This window comes from Bicyclus anynana, chromosome 8, assembly GCF_947172395.1.
Source record: "Bicyclus anynana chromosome 8, ilBicAnyn1.1, whole genome shotgun sequence".
NCBI classification, from domain to species: domain Eukaryota; kingdom Metazoa; phylum Arthropoda; class Insecta; order Lepidoptera; family Nymphalidae; genus Bicyclus; species Bicyclus anynana.
The window spans coordinates 4,847,669-4,870,780 of NC_069090.1; the positions used below are offsets into that span (position 1 = coordinate 4,847,669).

Here is a 23,112-nt window from a genome sequence, read left to right on the forward strand (position 1 = left end):
GGGGGGTGGAAGAGAGGAATAAGTGAGTAGGGTGGGAACTGGGAAGAACCGTGAATGGGGTATTAAATGAAATTGTTTCAGTTGTGTGTTACAAAATTGGTTGTTTAAAGAAAGTAGTAAAGAAAGTATGCGCATGCGCATAGGTGTGGTGTGGTGTGTATCTAATGAAAGGAAAAATAAAAACTTGAGAGTTGTCAAGGGATAACCGGATGGAACGTAGTTCTGGGTCTTTTGGGGTCGGGGGGGCCTTTAGCGGTCGAGAAGGCCTTTTGGGGTCGGGGGCCTTTTGGGGTCCGGGGGCCTTTTGGGACGGTAAGTCTTTTGGGGACGGGAGATCTTTTGAGGACCTTCTAGCTCACCAGCTGTCTTCAGGTCACAGCTTACAACTATAGCAAAAACATTACCCTCCTTCTTACGCAGTCTGGTAAAGTGTCGTTACAACTTTTTGGTCTTAACTTTTTCCGTCTAACCCCCTTTCGCAACGCGCGATAAGGAACTTCGTTTCAAAAGTAATTTTCTTTGGTCCAGTTCATATATTGTAGATTTAAACCTAACATGGGTTTTAAATATATTTTGTGACATCACTACAAAAAATTACCTTTAATAAAAAATATTGGTAGACAGTTACCAATTACACACAATGATGTAAGAGAATTTAAACTCTTTACTCGCAAGTCGCAATGTGGTTTCGTAATTAATCAAAGTTAATTTTCCAAGAAACGAGAAATACTTCATCACGACTTGAGATAGCAACACCCAATGCTAATGATAAGGAAAAGGATAGAATTATTTCAATGGCCTTTTTATTATTGTGCATGGTCAGGTACTTACCTACCTATTCGTAGTATAACCGCGGAATGTGCCTATTAAAAGAATGTATTTCTTTTGTGTCTATATCTGGCTGTCAATCATGTATCTCGGTGTATGATTAAAACCATGAACCACTGTTACGAGTTCATTGGTATTTATTTTTATAATTTATATAATAAATTTATTTATTTTATCATAAAAAGAAGGTATTTGTATAAAGTTGTCTGGACAACTAGCCCTTTTATTTATAATATTTATAAATAAAAGGTTATTTGGTGATTTGAGCCCAGTTCTTTGTTAGGCAGCGTGAACGCCGTCACGCTGCTAGTCGCGTTAGTGATTTTGTGCAATAATGTTTTGTGGTGTAATTATTGATCATAAATTGATTAGTGTGGGCATGGGGAACATATCAGGAGGTGAGAGTTAATTCATTTTAAAGGGATCCCTTAAACCTACACCCAAGGTCACAAGGCCTAGGCCCTGCTTGAGGTGTTTCTTCTACCACACAATGATGGTACAATCACTGACGCTGCTATCCGTTACTAACTGCTTTGTGTTCTGTGGATCGTTTTCCACCGCGTTTGCGTGGAGTGACATCAGTTTCTTCTGATAGGTACCTCAGTGTGCCTACTTTCACTAGGCCCTCTGGTTACACTGAGTTATTTCTTCACAAACAGTTCATACGTCGATATCGAGGTACATGTTGCTTGTCGTTGATACATCGCGAGATTTTACGTCAATGACAGTGATTTTTTGTTACATTGAAAAACGATGGAGTGTCTCTTGTTTAAAATTACATTGAGATACATAATAGACATGCTTAAGCAAGAAATATGTAACGATAACACAAAGAAAAGCAAAGTCGTGATTTACGATGTTAGTTACATTCGTATGACATTGTTGAAAATAGTTTTGTACAGTTGGTTAATGCCACTGAAATCACGTGTTGGCATTTTAATTAATCTGTTAAATGTGATAAGATAGGTTTTTTCATTTTAAAATGAATATTTTCATGGTAGGTATTCTATAAAATGTAGGTACCAGTATCAAGATTATTCAAACTTTAATCTTAACTTGAACTTAAATCTCTAAAACCACTGAACCAAATTATTTTAATTTTTACTCATCACGTATCGAAAATGGCGACCCTGCACTGAAAAGCGCAGTGTTGGTCGACCCCTCACCAGGTGAACTGACGATATCAAGCGAGTCGCAGAGAGTCGCTAGATGCAGGATCGTGGTGTTTGGAAGTCATCAGCCGATGATGATGATGAGACGTCCGCTATGAAGATTTTGCGATATGTCCGGATTAAAGAGGTCTTAGTGTGGACGAACTTGCGGGCGTCCACTAGTGTTTTATTATTACAAAAGTTCAGATTCCAGAAAAATGTCGTGCCGAACCCTAAATACGCGATTATCTCTCGCTTGTCCCGTTTTATTACGATAAATAGAAGTGTAAGCTACTGTTAACTAAGTAAAGTAAGTTTTACATTTGGTATTACTTATTCAGCAAATTATTTTTATTTAAACAGATGTTTTATGTGTTTGATTGCATGATTGTACGTACGCGTATACTTATGTAAATAATGATGCAAACTGAAACGGTTCTCTTTAGTATCTAAAACTATTTTTAAACTACTTTCAGTTTCTATGTTATATAGGTACTTCGACGTAGTACATACCTGGACCTGCCAATGCATAGGTTTAAGCAATGTGTTAAAAACATTTACTTAGTCGTGGTTACTACACCGTTTATGAGTTCCTCAATGATAAAGATGCTTGGAGGCCATTGGATCAGCTTCCACCTTCATACAAGTAAAACTGTAAGAAATTGTAATGTTGTCATCAATTATAAATTATAATATTGTATGATTTTTTTAAAAAGAGAAACTGTTTAGTTTCTTGCCGTTTTCTAATCAGCAGTACCTGCTTTCCGAACCGGTGGTACAAATAGTCAACTGACGTATCAAAACGGCTTGTATACTGAGCCTACTTGAAATAAATGAATTTTGAATTTGAATTTGAACATTTTTAGAGTTCCGTCACAGTTCAAATTTTTACTGTGTTTCCGTTGTCGTTGCTATCTCAATAGAAACTTGAACAAGAGTAGGTATGTATGTAACAGGGTTTTATAATGAATAAGCAGAATTATTGATTTAATCAGAACTAAATTAGGAGGTCGGTACCTACCTACACATATGAAATAATAATAAAAGATTCGCCAAGCGAAACATTTTTCCTCATAGTTTTAGTCCAAAAATAGCATAGGTAATTATTAGCATATTAAGTTGATCAAATTCAATAGATTTAGTCTACCTAGCATATTATGTACTATGAGTGTTAAGTTAACGTTCAGAAGATTAAGTTGTTAAAATACTATTTCTCAATTAGCGGACGCCCGCGACTTCGTCCGCGTGAAATTCAGTTTTTCGCAAATCCCGCAAAAATCATAGATTTTTTCGGGATAAAAGGTAGCAGCCTATGTGTTAATCCCGGGTGTTATCTATCTTCGTTTTAAATTTCAGCCAAATCGGTTCAGTAGTAGCGGTGTTAAGGAGTAACAAACATCCACACCTTTCGCGTTTATATTATCAGTGGTAGTATTAGGAAGTAGGATTGCATCTATTTCTATTTACAAGATATACTTGTATGTCGTTGGTTGCATGATAGACCTACTGGTCTACCTACCGGAAAAAATATTTACTACTTAAATTGTTCCTTCTGAATAACCTACATGCTAGCTACATGTGTCCAGTGTACCTATAAGTAGCGATGATACCTAATGTATTACGTACACACGAAAATAACATTTATAACAATAGAAATAAAGTTCATGTTTGTTTGACATAAATTAACAGTTGTGGTCCAATTTTTCTATGCGTTAGAAATAGATGATGAAAAAGAGGTCAATGGAAAAAATATTTCCATCAAACGTTTTTTTGCAGAGGCAGTTTCATTTTGATGACAAATATTATAGGCTATTCTTTTGTATGAAGATTATTACCTAATAATTGTATTGTGTGGTTGTTAGATAATAATAATCTATTACATAATTATCGATGTAGTGCGAGAGATAGATTGAAGTCGCTGTCAATAGCAATATAGTTCATTTTAACTTAATTGGACAATGAAATTAAATTAACAGGTTTTACTAATACAGGGTGTTCGGAAGTATTTCCCATAACTCCGGGGTTATATTCTTTACCGAAAATTATTTAAAAAATGTTCAAGGAACTTGTGTTCAGAAATTAATATTTTCAGGGTAAATAATATTTCTTTTGTAAATAGATTTTAAAATGTGTCCCTTATACGCATTCTTATAGTTATGACGTAGCCAAGTTTTACGTATTTTAAAATGCTAGGATAAATAAAGGCGTGTGTTACATGGGTGTTCGGAATTATTTGAATTATATTGTATGAAAACAGAAAATGTTTTTATTTTTTAGTTAATAAATAGTAGATTGTTATACAAGGGGCTAAAAAGACCCATTATATACGAGGTATTTTTAGGGCCCGAGACGTAAGGCGAGTGCCACCTAAATAGAAACCGAGTTTATAATGGGTTTAGCCCCACGTGTTACACTCTGCTTTTCACTACGATTGCGAGAAAGTAAAATAGTTTTGTACAATATTCAATGATTTATTTTAATTGAAAATTAAATGTACAAATTCTACAATTTTGGATATTAAGGGAGATGTTTTTACCCAGTAACATAATTTCCGACTACTGTGAAAATAATGAGTAAGTATGTGAGATAAACGTTAATAAACGTTAAACGATAATAGTTTAAAAAACTCCTTTCGTAAGTGAATCCATTTGTTGTTGTTTTCTCCACTTTATTTAGTTAGGTATTTAAGTAAATGCGTCTCGACTTTGATGGTAACAGATTGAAAATTTCATCCATCTCCAAATTAGGATCACAATTCTCACTAGATGAAGACAACAATAACAATTATTGTTGAAAAATATGTAAGTTACGGTCACAAATTTACAATGAATTTCTGAAAAAAATCAAGTGTGTATTATTCACGCCAATTGTTTTTTAAATTCTCGCTTTTTAATTTTATTTTTTTCACATGAGAAAAAGGCAAAGGTATTACACCGTAAAGGATGTCCCATGTCTTCAAATCTCGCTCTATTCGCAACTCAATAAAAATTAAATAAAAATATAAACGCATTCCACAGACAAGAACGCTGCATTTCATTCCAATTTAAAGTTTTTTATTTATTTTCAAAACAATCAGTGCCTTACCTATAATGATTCCATTTTCGAATAAAACCTCCTCCGTTTTATAGTAGGCTAGTACTTGGCTAGTACTTGTAACAGACAAGAATTAAAAAAACAAAATTACTTTAGACCCTAAAGGCTAATATGCTTGTTTAGCCCCGCTGTGGAGTGGTAATATGACAGTGTTTTTGAGCAAGAGTAGTGAAAATGTTATTTATGCAGTTGAGCTCCGTGGAGTCGTCAACACTTTGAAGTTATGGGAAATACTCCCGAGCACCCTGTATAATGAAATTAAAAGAAATACCATCACAGCTAAATAGGGATTAAAATTGAATCCTAACCAATCAAAAACCACTACTCTAAGTTGGCATCAGTGGTTTGAAACTACGGAACCCTACACTTTGCGTGGCCCACGCAGGCACTTGACCAGTTTCCATTTTTAACCCCAGACGCAAAGAGAGGGGTGTTATAAGTATCTATCTGTCAGTCTGTCTGTGTCACCATAGCTCCCGACCGGATAAAGCGATTTCAATTTAGTTTTTTTTTTGTATGTAAGGCGGTTTATGTGCGAGTCTTCTTAGATATGTTTGATAAAAATCGGTTGAGCCGTCTAAAAGTTCTGGGGGGTGAAAGTGGGGAAGAATAGCCGAATGTCTGTAAATATAGGTGCTCGAGTGGGATCTCAAATGAAAGAGTACTGAAAGAGAACATTGATGACTTATCGAGAGTGTAATTAATAACTTCATGACCTTCGGGTATTTTACAAAGTTTTATAACCTCTTGACTCCTAAATGGACGACCGGTCGCCCGTCGTATCCGTTACGTGACATGTAAAAAAATATAAATACAGTATCATGCTCCGCGCGATAGAGGAATATAAAGATTTTTTTAAATGGCTCACAACGGTAGATTAAAACCGCATTCCCTGTCTGTCGGCTTCTTCAACGCAGACGGGCTTTTCGATAAAATACTCGCGGGCAGCGAATGGATAATATTTAAGTATAACATACTTCCCTGATATCTAACTGATTTGATTTGTTCTCTTACTAACCAGCGCTTCGATCTCCACCTTCGGCGACCAGGAGGAGGAGGGTCAGCTGAAGCAGTACCATGTGGAGCAAAGATTCGCGGACAGACGCTACAAGGTGACCAGCGCCAGGACTTACTTCTACCTCAATGAGGCTTCCTGTGAGAAGAACATGGAAGCCTTCATGAAGAGCATAGATGCCGTCGCAGGTATATTATACTAATATTATAAAGAGATTTGTATTTTTGTACGTAACAAATAAACTCAAAAACAAGTGGACCGATTTGAAAAATTCTTTCAGCAATAGAAAGCTACGTTATCGGCGAGTAGCATAGGGTATACTTTATACCAGTATTCACACGCGAATGGGAACTACGCGGTTGAAATCGCGAGGTTCTGTTAGTCTCTTCTCAGTAAAGGTTTAAGGTTAAGGTTTACTTACTCATCACGAAATATCGACAACCACATGTACAAAGATCAAATTATTGAAGGTAGTTTATAGTTAGTAGACGTCTGCTAAGAATTAGTTCTTATTTTGCGACATGGCCGGTTTAAAGAGGTTTAAGGGCGGATGAAGTCACTGGACAAAATCCGCTAGTCATTTGATAACTAAATTTATTCCCTAAGTAATAAACTCAAAAATAAGTCTGTCAATTATGTACCTATATCAGTGGACGATTCAAAACATGAGCCGCTACATCGTTCTTCGTGGTATTTTTTTATGCAATGTTTCATAAGTAAGAATGGACAACCGTTAGGTAATTAACGTAATTTCGTTAAGATAGAGATAAAGATGTTGGATTATCGTAAAAAACAAAACATCACTGCAACTTGATATAAAATGATGGTCATTTCGTCGAAATAACCATGTTACATAAAACTAAAATGCGATGTTAAGCGATGTAGTGACTCATATTTTGAATCGTACGCTCATACATAATTGACAATCACGTGATTTTAAAAATAACGTAACATCGCCATAAAAATCTAATAACGCATCATGTGGTCAGTTCCTTGAAGCATTTTTTACCTTCAGAAATATGGATAGTGTTATGTAATGAAATAATACGTATACTGCAGCCTTTCTAAGAAAAAGAGAAATTGAAAATGAAGGTAGAAAACGCATGTCATTTCATAACTTATTTATTTTAAATTATGTATGGTTTGTTTATAAAATGTTATTCAAAATTTATTAACCATATCTAATTGTTCTAATCTTATTAATCAAATTTATTTTCATTAATTTTAGAACAAGTTCATTATAATTATTATTTTGTGTAAAATGACTAGTGATTTGTACCCTCATTTTTAATTTGTTTGTTGGTAAACAGTATACATCAAGAACGGTTGTAGTATAGATAGAAATATTTGCTAAAGATAGAAAACAGCAAAGAAATCAATTGTTCTTGGCTATGCTTGGATTGGATTAACGCTGGTTAATCGAGACAATCGTATTACAAACGGTAAGACCTGGCTGAGGCCACGGCTGTCAGGGATTTACATTGTGTGGCGCCCTCGCCGCATCGAAATTCAATTAGGTATATTCTATGCTCGTCAACTGTCATATAAACCACAAGGAAAACTGAAAATATTCACTCATAAAACAACAGGCTCTGAATTATTTTCCTTATTTTTCTGTGGTTAAATTTTTGGGAACAGGAAAGCCCCCTAAATACCTACCTGTGACCTACAATCTAAATACGTGTAGAATATGCATAAACAAAATTTAAAACTATAATAATTTGTCAATGGTCTTATAGCGAAAAGCTTAGACCAACATCTTATGAAGCTTTCACTTAACTGTTCGATCAAGAGTCGGATACAGAAGGCAGTGATTCTTGAGACGGCGCGTATTGGGAGGAGGTTCCTCATTCTGGTCCCGTACCGGGAGGGTTTATTTTTTTATACATTTTAGTAGTGTTTTGTATAATATTTATTTATTAACATTGTTAAAATAAAAAAAAAGATAAATAAATATATAAAAAAAAAAATTTGGTTTCATAGAATTTCATAATAATAAGTTCTAAGTTAAAGTTTATGAATTTGTTATTTTGCTACAGGAATCACCAAAAGCACCGGGCTGATGGCAGTGAAACTGACAGCTCTCGGGAGACCGCAACTACTCGTAAGTATATCACTAGTAGTTAGTTATGTATCTATGTACGAGTATACTAAATACCTTGGTTAAGGGTAGAGTCCACACCCTTAATTGAACTAAGCAATAGTGTCCTAAACGCGCCGTTTTAATAAGAAGTCAACATAATATTATGGTACGAGATCCCACTGCGTTCATCGATGATTTTCTCAAAACAATATTTTCACGCATATTTATGACTGTCCTACTACTTAATATTATAAACGCGAAAGTTTGTATGGATGTTTCTTACTCCTTAACGCCGCAACTACTAAACCGATTTGATTGAAATTTGGAAAGGAAATAGTGATTACTTTTCATCCCGTTTTCAATTTGTGAAAAACTAAATTCCACGCGGACGAGGTCGCAGGCGTCCGCTAGTGAGAATATATATTTTTATCTACCTGGTTGCCTATTGAAGTTTGGCCTCTAGGACTTTTTTAAATTGTTGTTAATTGATATTTCGGAAAAAAAATGCATGAATCAGTGGACGTATAATGACTGATGATGATGACAATATGTACAAGACGGGTTGACGTCAGAAGCGGATTTAAAGAGCAAAACAAGATTATTATATTGAATGGGTCTTATCACGTCAAACAATTCCCAATAAAAATGTAACCAAGTAGGGTTAAAGACGTCTTTTAACACTAGTTAATTCTCCCGTTCTCCACTCAAGTCATTCTCCCCGCCTATCTCAAAATAATCTATAAAGGATTACCGAGCAAAAGGTGTGAAGGGATCGAACGTCACGACAAGAATGTACTAATCGACTATATCGGCAGCACTCAGCCTCCTGCTACTCCCCACCTAATTCACAGAACATTTCATACTATCTCGGTTGATGACGACACTAGCCGACCGATCTAATGACCTCACCGACACATGCATGTACAATGGCAATCCCTCAGATGAGTTCTCTTTTATTTATTATCATTTCACTAAGTAAACATTAAAATTGTGAATGTTTCAGCTCCAATTATCTGAAGTGATAATGAGGGCCCGTAGTTACATGCACGAGATAGCCGGCGGCACTGGCAACGTCCTCACACACCACAAGACCATTGAAGACATCCAGCGATACCTCGGCGACTTGAGCTCCAAGCCTGAAGTGCAGGAGTTCATGAAGAAGGTCACTTCGGATAAAGAGGGGTCAGTGAAACATCATACACTTTATTGTTATTCAAAATTTAATATATTTAGTTCACTTAGGACAAAATCATTATAGATCAACGACTCAACTCACAACACTCTCGCAACTCACGACTCACAAACAACACTAAATTCCGGCCGCTCAGAGATTGCGTTCCTGACACCTGTCAATGTCACCTTTTTATATTTGTTATTTAATACATTGTTAATAATTTTAGCCCAAAACTAATACGTTCATTGTAAGTTGCTAAGTTAATAAAAGATATTTAAATATCTCAAGTTGATAAGTTAATAAAAGATATTTAAATATCTAAGCGGCCGTACTTTAGTTGCCAACTGTCGTAGGAGATTAGAGCAGTGAAACAAATATCTCGCTCTCTCTCCTTCACTCCAAACTTACGAGACTAATAGGGTATTGTTACCTATTGTCAATTAACTTTATCGATAGAGCCCATTAATATTTAAGTTAAAGTTCCAAAATCATCATCAATTAATATTATATTTATCTAATTACGACGTAGATTCTGTTTGCAACATAACTGCAAATTTATAATTATTATTGTTAGATGAAAAGTTTCTCTGTGTGATCGGATCAGAAATGAGGAGATACGCAGATGAACTAAAGTCACTGAAATAGCTCAGCAAGTCGCGAAGCTGAAGTGGCAATAGGCAGGGCACAAAGTTCGAAGAGCCGATGGACGTTGGGATCCCAAGGTGCTGGAATTATAACACCGCACCGGAAAGCACAGTGTTGGTCGATCCCTCACTAGGTGGAACGAAAACATCAAGCGGGTTGCAGGGAGCCGTTGGGTGCTGGCGGCTTAGGCCTCTTGCATGGACTTCCAAACAAAACATCGTTTTTGTATGGAGGGCCATGCAAGAGGCCTTTTTCCAGCAGTAGACGTTCATTGACGTCCATGAATGGTAATGAATGAATGAATGAAATGATAAGATGGAATTCCTATTTGTAAGCTAACCAGAATTTAAATATTTAAGGAACTTAAATAGTTACAATGTATTTCAGCGTGCTGCATTTATTCCCATGGGATCGGTCAGTGCTGAGTTTGTTAATAGTAAGGGTTGACGAGTAAAATCGCTAGCAGTTTTTGAAGAGGTAGAGAGAGACTAGAATAGTTTCATTTCATTAACCCGATCGACTTATCCTTATCATTTATGATACTCATAGCTTAGTATAGTACGATGCAAACTTTTGGACGTTCCGGAACATCGTGCGTCAAGTTGCGCAGTACAAGATTTTAGGTATCAACGGTAACGTAGCGCCGCGCCTTCTATCCATCCAGCGTCGTCTCGCTCGTCTTGTTTTTAGCGTATTTTATGTATGACCTGCGCAAGTGGCAACACCTTATCTCCAAGACGTCATAAAGTTTGCATCGGACTATACCAGCTTTATGAAGTTATGGAGTTTCATCTTACCTATAGAGCTCTTTTAGCTGAAATGGTCTAATTACACCATAATACACATCTATTTCAATAAGGAGGTCTCGTATTTTATGCAGAAAAAAATATTATACCTAAATAAGTATTTATCCAAACATATCATCTAATAATTGGCATTTTATGTAGCACTCTAACAGTGGAATTCATTGACGTTGTGGGGTCCCCCAGGGGATAATTCACCCGCTTGAGAGTCGAATTTAAACTCTATTTGTGTGAGAATTACACACTCAGCGGGTGAGGGGCACCCCTTGCAACGTCTATGAATTCCACTGTAAAAGATGTTTACAATTTGAAATGTTAATTTCAACAAAAACGAAACACGCGTCTTATTTTCTTTTAAATGCAAAATGATATATCGCTTCGTTGAAGTGTATTTCCGCCATTCAAAATTCAGATTAACCGAAAGAAAACTAAAGCAATTTTTTTTTATCCACAGGATCGTTCATCTATTCCCATGGTCCAACATCCTGGACAAGGATATGGGGCTGTCGGACTCTTTCCGAGTGCCAGACCCCAAGACTGGCCAGATGCGCCGCCTGATCTCGCAGATCTCACCAAAAGAAGAGGAAATGTTCAGGAACATGCTGCGGAGACTCAACAACATAATCAAGGTCGCCAACGACCATGACGTCAGGATCATGATTGACGCAGAGCAGACTTACTTCCAACCGGCAATCTCGAGGATCTGCTTAGAAATGATGAGGAGATACAATAAAGTGAGTGACTTTAAGATTTCATCATCATCATCATCACATCAGCCGATGGACATTTACTTCAGTGGGGCATTTTGTAGGGCCTTCCAAATACCACATACAGCGACTCTTTGTAATTCAAACAGTGCGTATTGCCAGTGATGACCTATGGTTCAGAGACTTCGTCGTTAACTATGGGCACAGTAAATATGGGCCTCATGAGAACGTTCAGTCACACAGCGGGCGATGGAACACGGAGTATCTTTTAGATTTAACTGATGTCAATTGATTTTTTCGGTTTATTTTAAAGTTTCAACCAAATTGTCAGTGCTGACTATTGGCGGAAGAAGGAGAAGAGATACAGATTCTCACGCATTGATATTGGGGAATACTAAATCTCACGGCCTAAATATCGGGGTATCGTGGTATGTTTCGACTTGACTCTACGCTCTACGCCAGGGATGGCAAAATACCCAAAAAGTAACCCTATCAATCACTATCGGAATAATCACTAGACTACTTCAGTTCTACCCTCTAACTACAATATTGATCAAGAATACCGCTGATACTAACAGATGAAAACCAGGATAAACTATCGTATGTCAGGGAGTCAATAACGAGCGGAGCGGATCTCGGACTTGCGACCGATAGTAGTAGGGTTAAGAGATGCCTATAAAACTAGTTAACTTGGCCGCTCGTGTTGCCTCCCAACAATGCATTGGCCGATCGATCTAATGTATCCGTACCGTAGTATTCGACAGATACATAAAAAATTGTTCTTTTTTATTTTGCAGGATAAGTTCCTAGTATTCAACACATACCAGACCTACCTGAAGAACACTTACAACGAAATCGTAACGGATTTGGAACAGGCTCAGCGACAGAACTTCTACTGGGGAGCCAAGCTCGTGCGTGGTGCTTACATCGAACAAGTAAGTTTAATCTATATACGAGTATACTAATACTAGCTGAGGCCGCGCGTTTTCACCCCCGTGGTTCCCGTTCCCTTAAGTATACGGGAATAATATATAGACCTTCCTCGATAAATGGGCTATCTGACACTGAAATATTTTTTTAAATCGGACTAGTAGTTCCTGAGATTAGCACGTTCAAGCTAACAAACAAACTCTTCAGCTTTATAATATTAGTATAGATTACAAAGAGGAAAGATTTGTATTTTTGTATTATCGAATAAATTAAAAACTGCTGAACCGATTTCAAAAATTATTTTACCAATAGATAGTTACATTACTAATAAACATAAAGGTGGGTACAGATTGGTGCAATGCAACATGTAATGTAATATTCTGCCTTACATTGCATGTTCCCTGCTGCCTTGGACGTGTGGCGCGCGGTACGCGCATTCACTACGAATCATTCGAGAACATCTGTTCCCGAATTTCGTAACAAACACTAGCCCTCGTCACACGTGTTATTTTCTTTGTTTAATTTCCGTTTTCGTCCCACGCATCTTTCTTTAAATTTTGTTTAAAAAAGTTTTCATTTTGAGGGTTCCATAAAAATTCTCTTGTTCTGTATTCCTCTATCAATAAAAGTGACTCCTCATCACTCCACGCACCCTCTTTCACCGCCATGATCGTTGCGCATGTGAACGAAACGAACGACCGTCCACGACTCAGTCCTGCGCACACTGCGCGCCCCTTTGTGTTCGTACCAAAAACCGACAAATCTCGGATCGAACCGCGCACGAGTTGTAACGCTCGGAGCGTGCGCGACCCAGGCGCAGTTCGTGCGCGCGAGGCGTCCAAACCACGAGCATTCGTGATACATTGCAGCAATGTGGCCGACAAATTCTTGCATTGCACCAATCTGTACCCACCTTTAGATTTCTTTGTAAAGGGAAATGCTCGGCAAAAGCTGCGCAATTAAATTCCTGAAATATTTGTAATGATTTAACTACGGAACCCTCGATCGAGAAGACCGACTCGCTCTAGTCCGGTCTTTTTGTATTTTCTATATAACAATACTTAACTAAGCTTCAATGTTTCAAATAGGAGCGTGCTCGAGCGGCAGCAATGGGCTACGAAGACCCCACGTGCGAGAGCGTAGAAGCCACTACGACTTCCTTCCATAGATGCCTCAAAGAAATTCTCAGCAGAGTCAAGGTAATGAATATTTTCATTTAGCAGCTTTTGTATTAAGCTGGATGTGTCGACTGTGATATTCGGAAAATTGGTAACTTTCTGTAAATGTTACAGAACTTATTTGATATTGAAATATGACGGAAATGTCTATTTACACGTCAACCGTACAAATTAGTAGTATATAAGTTAGATTAATAACAATTAGAAGAGACCGCACACCAGGGAACCAAGCTTTGCAAAGTCACCATTCAATGTGTGTGGTCTCTTTCTAAAAATTTTTGTTTAATTTTAATTTAGTCTTATGTTTTTGTGTTTTTTCCCCTTTTTTATATTTAGGTAAATTGTTTGTGTACTCAGCTAAATAAATCATTTATTATTATTATTAAATTCATTTATTTTATTTTTACGACCAGTCGTACGCCTAGCTTCTATTTACATACCTATTGAATCAGGGTTGGTAGATATTTACGACATACGTGGAAAACTAAGTTTGTTCGACTGACTAGTGACTTTCACTAGAGTTTAGTCATCATTATTAGCCTAATATAACAACCCACTTCAGGACTTGACCGTACCAAATTTTTGTTGTCGTAAGTATCAGATTTCTACTGTCGTAAATGCCAGATTTGTACTTTCGTAAGTACCAGATTTTTACGGCAGACCAGGTACACTCCATTTACGCTCACATTATTTGCTTAGCGACTCAGCAAAAGTGCTTTGTCTACCTTTCCACGTTTGGTCGTTTGGTCTAATCACGCCAGTCGCCACTGGTTCCCACCAAATCATGGCTGTCTATTTTTCCGTCAACGATTTGTTTAAATAAATCAATTTGTCTTCCAGAATGAGAACAAGGACCGTCTCGGCATAATGGTGGCGTCGCACAACGAGGACACGGTGCGCTACGCCATCCAGCTGATGAAGGAGCACGACATCAAGCCGGACGCCAAGGTGGTGTGCTTCGGCCAGCTGCTGGGCATGTGCGACCACATCACCTTCCCGCTCGGTAGGTCCACCGATACCAACGTCTCTTACACACCTACCAGTACACAGTGGCGTGCATAAGGTTGTTGATCAGGGTATGCACTAGTAAGACAATTTAACCAAACCAGGAAAATTTGCATTGGACAAACATTAACGAAACATTTATTAAGGTATCGTTACCAACCCATATTCGGTTCACTGCTGAGCTCGAGTCTCCCCTAAAAATGAGAGGGGTTAGGCCTTAGTCCACCACGCTGGCCCAATGCGGATTGGCAGACTTCACACACGCAGAGAAAATTCTCTGGTATGCAGGTTTCTTGACGATGTTTTCCTTCACCGTTTGGAACACGTGATATTTAATTTCTTAATATGCACACAACTGAAGCGCTGGAGGTGCATGCCCCGGACCGGATTCGAACCTACACCCTCCGGAATCGGAGGCAGAGGTCACATCCACTGGGATATCACTGCTCATATTATGGTATGCAGTGCTTTAACGCTTCTATGAAGTGCACGCCGCTGCCTGTACATATAGACGCTCTAGGAGACGCTTTAGTATTGTCGAAACGGGTAGGACCATTTCCATTTCGACAATACTAAAGTTACCATTTTATTCTCGTTCAAAACCTATTGTGTTGCTACCTAAAAAACTTTAAAATAAACCGTAAGTGCGGAGTATAATATTGGATTCGGGTCGGCGAATAAAATGGTAATCGACATTATAAAGACTCGATGATGATTAGATTTCGGTAACTTTTTATTTTTTAGTTTATAGCTTTATTACTACACGTTTTTTATTAAGGTTTGTTAATAAAAACCTAGTTTTATTAACAAACCTTAACGAATGCTAAAAAAATAAGCTTTCATTTGAGCTGTCTCTCATTTGCCTAAGTCTATTACTTCGTCAACAATTGTCAAAAACCTTGTTTTTTTTTCCCTATGAGTTTAGCTTTTTGCAATTACGGGTTTGTTCTCTGGGAACGGCGTTTTGTCATATTCTGCACATTTTACATGTAACGTATTTGATCATCGGTGTTCAGGAGCAGATCCAGGAGATTTTGATTCAACAATAATTTCAAAGTCATTAATTAGACAGTAGTACTCAATTGCAGATTCATCACAGTATTTGTCGAGTCAACATTTCTTCAAAATGCTCCGATTTGATAGTGAAACGAACTCAGTTTTTAAAGGTTTACGTGGAAAATAGCAAAATTTTGTTGTTTTTACAGAGTAATGACATACTTAGAATATATTAATGAAACTAAAATACTTCTTTTTCAGGACAAGCCGGATACTCTGCATACAAATACGTTCCTTACGGTCCAGTAGTCGAAGTGCTGCCATATCTGTCACGACGCGCGAATGAAAATCGCGGTTTCCTCGTCAAGATTAAAAAGGAGAAAGGTCTTTTATTAAAAGAAATCCTCCGCCGCGTGTTCACGGGTCAGATCTTTTACAAACCAGTCGGCCACTACACGCCGGTCTAAACGTCTCGCATTTACGAGTTCATAGTCAGGCTTGCCAACTTTACGGGTATTTTACGATTTGACCGACTGTAGGGGCTTACAAAATAAAGTTAACAATAGTTTTTGAGTGACGTGTCAATATGTGATACCTCTCTGTTCAATTCTCTTGGCAATACGCAATATTTTTTGGTCCAGTGATTATGGTTTTGGTGACATTAACTTAAATGACCTTATTGCTGTTATCCATATTAATAAAATGTGGTCTAAAAGCTAATTTCCATCACAAACTGCATTTTCTGCCAAATACAAAGTAAGATAATTTATTGACCACAAAACCTTGGTACAGCCTGTCAAGAGAAATAATTTATATAAAATCTAGGCCATTGAGTGAAGCTTTTTAGTCGTTTATGCTGGACTTATCCCCTAAGCTGTGGTAAAAGCTAGTCGAAAAGAGTCACCTCGAATACATCATTGTTTATACAGTTGGTAAGCCTTGGTGAAATTCCAGCGAAGTAGCGCCATCTGTTGGTAGAAGTTTGATTGGTTTGATGTTGGTTAGCTAACTTATTGTATTTATGTATTAGATTAATAAATAATGTAAGATTGAGATCACAACGCGATTCTCTTGTTGTTCGTACATGTTGATACGTTAAAATAATGAAGAAATTTGGCCATGCAGTTAAAATTGCGTAGATTGAGTATCATTTAACAAGTAGGTAAGCTTTAATTTTTTTTGTTAGCCTGATAGTTTATCACATCACAACTGATAATATACATAAATATAAGTGTATGAATATATATTTGGATGTATGTTTCCTTATCACGCCTAAAGGGATTTGATATTTGGATGAAAATACAGCTACGTATGTATCCTGGATTAATATGGACACATTATATCCGCGAAAAAGAAGTTCCCTTCTTGTTGTTCTGCGTGGGTGAAATCGTGGTTAAAAGCTAATATCTTTAAACAACAACATAATCTCAGATAGATAGGATTCTATTCTGGGAAGAGAGTATTTGGAGAGACATAAGCATTTTACATGGGTTTATATACATTTATTCGCTGTGTACTTTCGTGAATCACGGAGTAATATGTAAACTTTTTTACTTACGTAGTAGTCTTTTCAAATTCATCCGTATTATTTGTGGCTACTACGAAGTGTCATAATTACTCCAAAATTATTGCTCATTAGGGTCAAGATAATAATATATGCTGGTAAAAATATATGCATTTATAATTCTTTTTCGTACTTAACAGTGGATAAAGTACGAAATAACGTGGTACATTTTGATAATAAATATTTTTAAGAAAACAAAATGTTATTTAAGTACAGTTTTCTAGTTCATTACTATTATTGTGGTTTTATTGTACCTTTGAAAGTCAAAATGAGGTCTGTACGTAAAGTACTTTATTTAAAATGTAATATCATATTTGTATTAAAGCGTATGAGTGTGTATAGACCCGATGCATCAATTACGTCCATTCAGTATTCTTCAATTATATGACTTTTAGATACATCATTGTCTACACTAGTCGTTTCATTAAAAAGAAATTTTGAGATTTGTTTATGCGGAATTATACCAGTAAACTTTTTTTTTCTATGGCTCTTAGAACAATAAATTTTATAATATACTTAATATAATCAATATATGGATGTTTGTATCTTGTTCAAAACTAAGTACTTAGTCATAAAAAAAAATTGTTGGGCATGTTTCTATAAAAACATTTTGTTAAAGTCCTATGTTACTTACGTTTTAATGATTCCTGAAATATTGAAACTCTTGCAATTTGTTTAGGTATGTTACATAATATAGTTATTCATTTTTATTTATGTATGTGTATATTTTTCAACTAATTTATAACTCATTGACGTAGAAGTGCAATTTATGAATGTCAATGATATTAAACTATGGCTGTTCAATTTAAATTATAAAATTTTTCAGTATAAATAAGAAATCGTATGAAATTTAAAACTTTTTTTGTTAATTACTATAAATATTTTGTTACATGCTGCCATTTGTTTTTAATAATCAGTATTTTCTATATAAATAGGACGTTTTATTTTCTATTTTATTAAAATTATATTTTAAGTTATAAGACTATAAACCTCAACATGTAACTATAACTACGTCACATTAACTGGCTGTTAATTAGAATTCCCAGTGCGTTAATCCACGTACGTATGATTAAAAAAAAAAAAAACTCAAAGAGACTTGAAAAACACAAAAAAAGGTAACCAATCAATGACGACAGCAACAGTATTTTACCTATTTCTAACTTTGTAATATATCAAGCAAATTATAAGTATACTGTATACCTAACATTGTCTGTCAAAAATAGGTCGAGAAAAATATTTACGTTTTTATGGTTGTTCTGTTTTCGCGTTGTATGTGTATATGTGCAGTAAGAGTTAGTTAATTTATAATTTTATTTATAACTGGTCCTTTTAGTCTAGTTTTTGTAGTTACTAAGTAGTGCGCGGATTTTTTATGAATAACTTATTAGTTTCATAATCTTATCGATCTGAACATCATAAATCAGCAGTGTATATTTTGATTGAGATAATTTAGAGGGCCTGAAATACTAACGAAAATTAATTAATTAGAAGAGCTTTTTTAACTTTAAGTAGATGAATACTTTTTGAAGTTTCACATCATTACCAGTAAGATTCCATTCCTGATTATATGGAAAAGTTGTTTGTTTTTGCATCAGGGTTTTGGAATTTATAATTCCTCCAAACAATTAGAGCAAGGTATACTCTGATATGCCGGTTCTCTTTCCGCATTAAAACTCAAAACTCGTTGGCGTGTTCACTCTCGTGGGATTCAACTTTCCACTAAATAAATATAAAGTCTAGGTTTCAGCTTAGATTGAAATCGTAATAGATGTAGATGAAACTCATAAGTGTCGACACCCAATGAAGTATCTAGCTGGTTGAGGAAGAATGCATTTCAATTTTGTTCCTCGTCTAAGAAAAAAACATGTGTTGCTTTAAGAACGTTATTATTGTATTCTCCAAAAAACGTCTGTACAATCTCCGAAAACTTTGTTTCCGATAAACTGTACTATAAAAAGTAAAAAATATTATATATATACATATAGGAATATGGATTTATCTCGAAAGTTAATTAATTTTCTGGAGTTTTGTGATCCGCATTTTTGTTATTATGCTTACGTGTTATAGATGTAGGTTTAGTTCCTATACAAATAATAAGATTTTGTTTTGGTAACGTTTTATTACAAATCTTTGATAAAATGTTATTTTTTTTGTTGATCAATCAATTAATCATCATTTTTATCAATTTATTTTATTTTAATTATAATTTATTTATTTTCGAATCAGCGCTAATACGATTGTGATGCTAATTTAGATTATTTTACGAATGGACAATTTAATAAAGACACGAATCAAAGTTTTATTTGTTTCTTTTTTGTTATCATTTCTATCCTAAATTGGTAATTTATAAGTACAGGACAATAATTATATTATATAAATATATTATATTATTATACGTATCAATGTCTTATACTTAATAATAAAAACAGTCAATAAAAATGTATGAGAGTAGAGTTGTGCATTTAGTTTATATATTTTGTCCTATTAGAAATCCCTGTTTAATTTATTGTAAAACCTTTTAAAATTTTCAAATACATACCAACGTATTTTAATTTATTATTTTAGAAAATCATAAACTTAAGAAGGAATAAGATCAAGAGGGGTAATGACTGCCCTTAATCTTTATTAAAGGCAGCCCCTAAAATGTTACAGGCAGAAAAATACAGTTCAGCACAATCACGCCATCATTGCTGATTTATCAGGTGGGGAGGGCTACTCATGGCAACTTTGCCAACCTTTCAACAACCTGAATTGGTAGGTACAGCACTGTCTTAAAATATAGTGACACTTACATGGGACAATGTAAGGTATCAGTTATGGTATTGTGTTATTTTTCTAGACGCTGCTTAAGCTTCTAATAAGTTTAAAAACATTTAAATTCCGGGCGCTGTTAAAATATTTCTTACCTTAAGTTTGTGGTAAGATTACTAAGATTTGATATAGTTAAATGTATGCATGCAATCTCCGGCTGCTCAGAGATTGCGTTTCTGAGAGATCGTGATCGAATGGGACGAACATATTCAATTACAATTGCCTCATTTTTTGTCTCATCACTACAATAACAAACAGTTGGCATAACCTTGAAACAGCGATTTATTCAGGACCAGTCAAAACGCAATTTCTGAGCGGCCGGACACTAGTATACCAACACTGATACCGCCCCTCTATAATAACATAAATAATGAATGTTAATACCACCTGTAATCGAGGAACTTTAACTAAGTGCATGCAGTTTATGCAAGTGCAACTAAGTGCAGTGCAGTGCAATAGCAAATAAGGGCTTTGAAGAATAAAACTACTGTGTTATAATGTTGACAATTGCGTTTCAGTACAATACAAATATTGCATAAATCGCATGCAATACGTTGGCCCCGCTATAGCCTAACCACACAGGTTTAACGACCAACGTCTCAAATAGATGAAACGGCCGATTTTGACGGCCTCCGTGGCGCAGTGGTATGCGCGGTGGATTTACAAAACGGAGGTCAGGAGTTTGATCTCCGGCTGGGCCAATTGAGATTTTCTTAATTGGTCCAGGTCTAGCTAGAAGGAAGCTTCGGCTATCAGTGCTAGGGATAAAAATATAAAGTCTTGTTTATTTGTTCAAACAATTGTTATTTCAATCATCATACATCATACATAAAATTGACAGTCGCCATCCATTGGGAAAGGTTAATATCTCACAATAAACTTACTATAATATGTTTTAACAATCATTTTAATATAAACATTTATTTTTATATCTACCTGTAGACACATAAAATGTTCAGAAAAAGTTCCCGATTTACATAGCAAGTACAAAATTATATAACACTAAATTATAGATATAATAAGTAAGTATCGTAAACATGAAGATCTTAACTACTGCTTATCGAAGACATTATTAAAATAGTAAATTTTCACAGCTCGATAGAATACACCCTGCATTATAAGGGTAACATTGATAGTATCGAAACATTTAACAGTCATATATTATAATATAGCTGAGAATCTCCCCGTCTTCAAATAGGAATACATATAGTAGTGCACCCAGAAAGGTAAGGAAGAGCCAATAATTTTATACTATTAGATATAGCACAATATATAACAATAGACGAACGAAGTCACTCAGTTTAATTTATTGACATAGTAAACAATGCAAGTTATTCCAGAACATTAATAACTAACTAATACAATCTGAGTTGTGTTAAGGAAGTGTAAACAGTATACATATTTTACATAAATATGGCATCATCGTCATCATTAATAACTCATATTCGACTCACTTTTAAGCACGAGTCTCCTCATAGAATGAGAATTATAAGGAAGGAGGAGGAGGAATGTAAGTAAACAGAAAATTCGCTGTTCCTGGAGAATAAAACCGTAATTGCAAAAAAACTTATTTTTTAGGAAAAATATAAACGATGTATAAGACTAGATGAAATTGAGAAAGCTCAAATAAAAGCTTATTTATAGCTTTCATCAAGTTATATTGACAAAAGCCTACATGTTATAAAAAAGCTATAAATAAAAAAAAGAAATAGTTACCGAAAACAAATCGATCGTGTTTTTGTAATATCGATTACTATTTTATTCACTGTACAGTCTGACCGGAATCCAATATTGTACTCAGCACTTACCGTTTTAATAAGTAGGCTTTTGGGCAAGTGAAGATGATTTTCCTACGCGCATCGACCGGAAGGTTTTGAACCAAGAATAAAATGGTATCTGAATTTATCATAATCAAGTCTTATATTTTAGTACCGAAAGACAATTGTATGGATGTATACCGAACTAAAAAGTAGGAATACATTATTACACATATTACCACTTTATTCTCGTACCCATATGGCAGTGGCTATATCCTGGAATACTATTATAATATTTTGTAGCTTCGTAAATAACTGCATAAAAATTACGAAAAAAATTTAACAGACGTATTTAACATCCCAAAAATGAAATAATAGTAAAACACGCGTAATGGCAGTTACTATTTTATTCTCCGGGAACGGCGAATTTTAGTGCATGTTTGCGCCCAGTGGAGTACCTACCGTAGTTTTTAACCGACTTCCAAAAAGGAGGAGGTTCTACGTTCGGCTGTATGTATGTTTTTTTTTCATGTATGTCCAGCGATTATTCCGTCATTTATGGACCGATTTTGTAGACACTTAACGTAACTTAACGATACCTATCTAATTATAGCATAAAATCATTGGGAAGAGCAAGTAATGCGTGTTAAGCAAGTCTGTAACAGCAGACTGTGCAGTAAGAAACACATGATTTCAGTGCCTGGAGGTAATAGATTATGTACTCTTAGTTGTATGGTGCCTTAATTTAAAAATTTAAACATAGAATAGAAGTATAAAATACAAAAATTCGTCATTTTAAAAATCTTTCGGCCATTTTAAGATGGATTAAGATTTTAACCCCAAATTTTAAAGTAAAGTGGACCTAATTCGGTGTTGATATTAATTAAACAGTACATTGAGGTTTTTTAAATCTTAGTCCATGTTTATAAATATGTATGACCGTTAAAAGTCAACTTACCTACATAACATACCATAATTAGCTATACAGTTAATATCGACACTTATAGACTCTTAAGCACTCGGTCAACTTTTCAATTTCTTAGCAACAAAGAATATAATATTATCAGATATGTATTATATTTTTTTACAAAAATACTTAGTTCTTACAGTCAGCAAGAGGTTTTGAAGACGGGTTCACATTAATTTACAATTACAATAAAATAAGTACAGTCCGATGCAAACAGTCTCGGAAAATAGCTGCGGGTCGCGAAACGCTGGTGCGCTAAAATCAACGCGTGGGTCTACTTAATGTGGATGCCCTGCCGCCTCGCACCTACGTTACCGCTGATACCTAAAATCTTGTACTGCGCAGCTTAATGCACGAAGTTCCGAAACATCATAAAATTTGCATCGCACCGTAGTCTCAGACCAT

The 23,112-nt window shown here is 35.5% G+C and overlaps 1 protein-coding gene across 2 annotated transcripts in view; it reads left to right on the top strand.

Annotated features, from left to right (window-relative positions):
• The window catches only part of LOC112042801 (proline dehydrogenase 1, mitochondrial), a 40,550-nt gene extending 21,076 nt beyond the window's left edge, over window positions 1-19,474 (top strand). Inside the window, exons 4-12 of one of the 2 annotated variants that reach the window (XM_024077966.2) lie at window positions 6,094-6,275; window positions 8,127-8,191; window positions 9,174-9,352; window positions 10,377-10,403; window positions 11,247-11,526; window positions 12,297-12,434; window positions 13,518-13,628; window positions 14,448-14,610; window positions 15,870-19,474. In XM_024077966.2, coding sequence (XP_023933734.1) covers window positions 6,094-6,275; window positions 8,127-8,191; window positions 9,174-9,352; window positions 10,377-10,403; window positions 11,247-11,526; window positions 12,297-12,434; window positions 13,518-13,628; window positions 14,448-14,610; window positions 15,870-16,075 — 1,351 coding nt within the window. In that variant the 3' untranslated portion in view covers window positions 16,076-19,474. The remainder of the gene's footprint in view (window positions 1-6,093; window positions 6,276-8,126; window positions 8,192-9,173; window positions 9,353-10,376; window positions 10,404-11,246; window positions 11,527-12,296; window positions 12,435-13,517; window positions 13,629-14,447; window positions 14,611-15,869) is intronic. The other variant, XM_024077968.2, reaches the window with a different exon arrangement.
• Window positions 19,475-23,112: the final 3,638 nt, after the last annotated feature.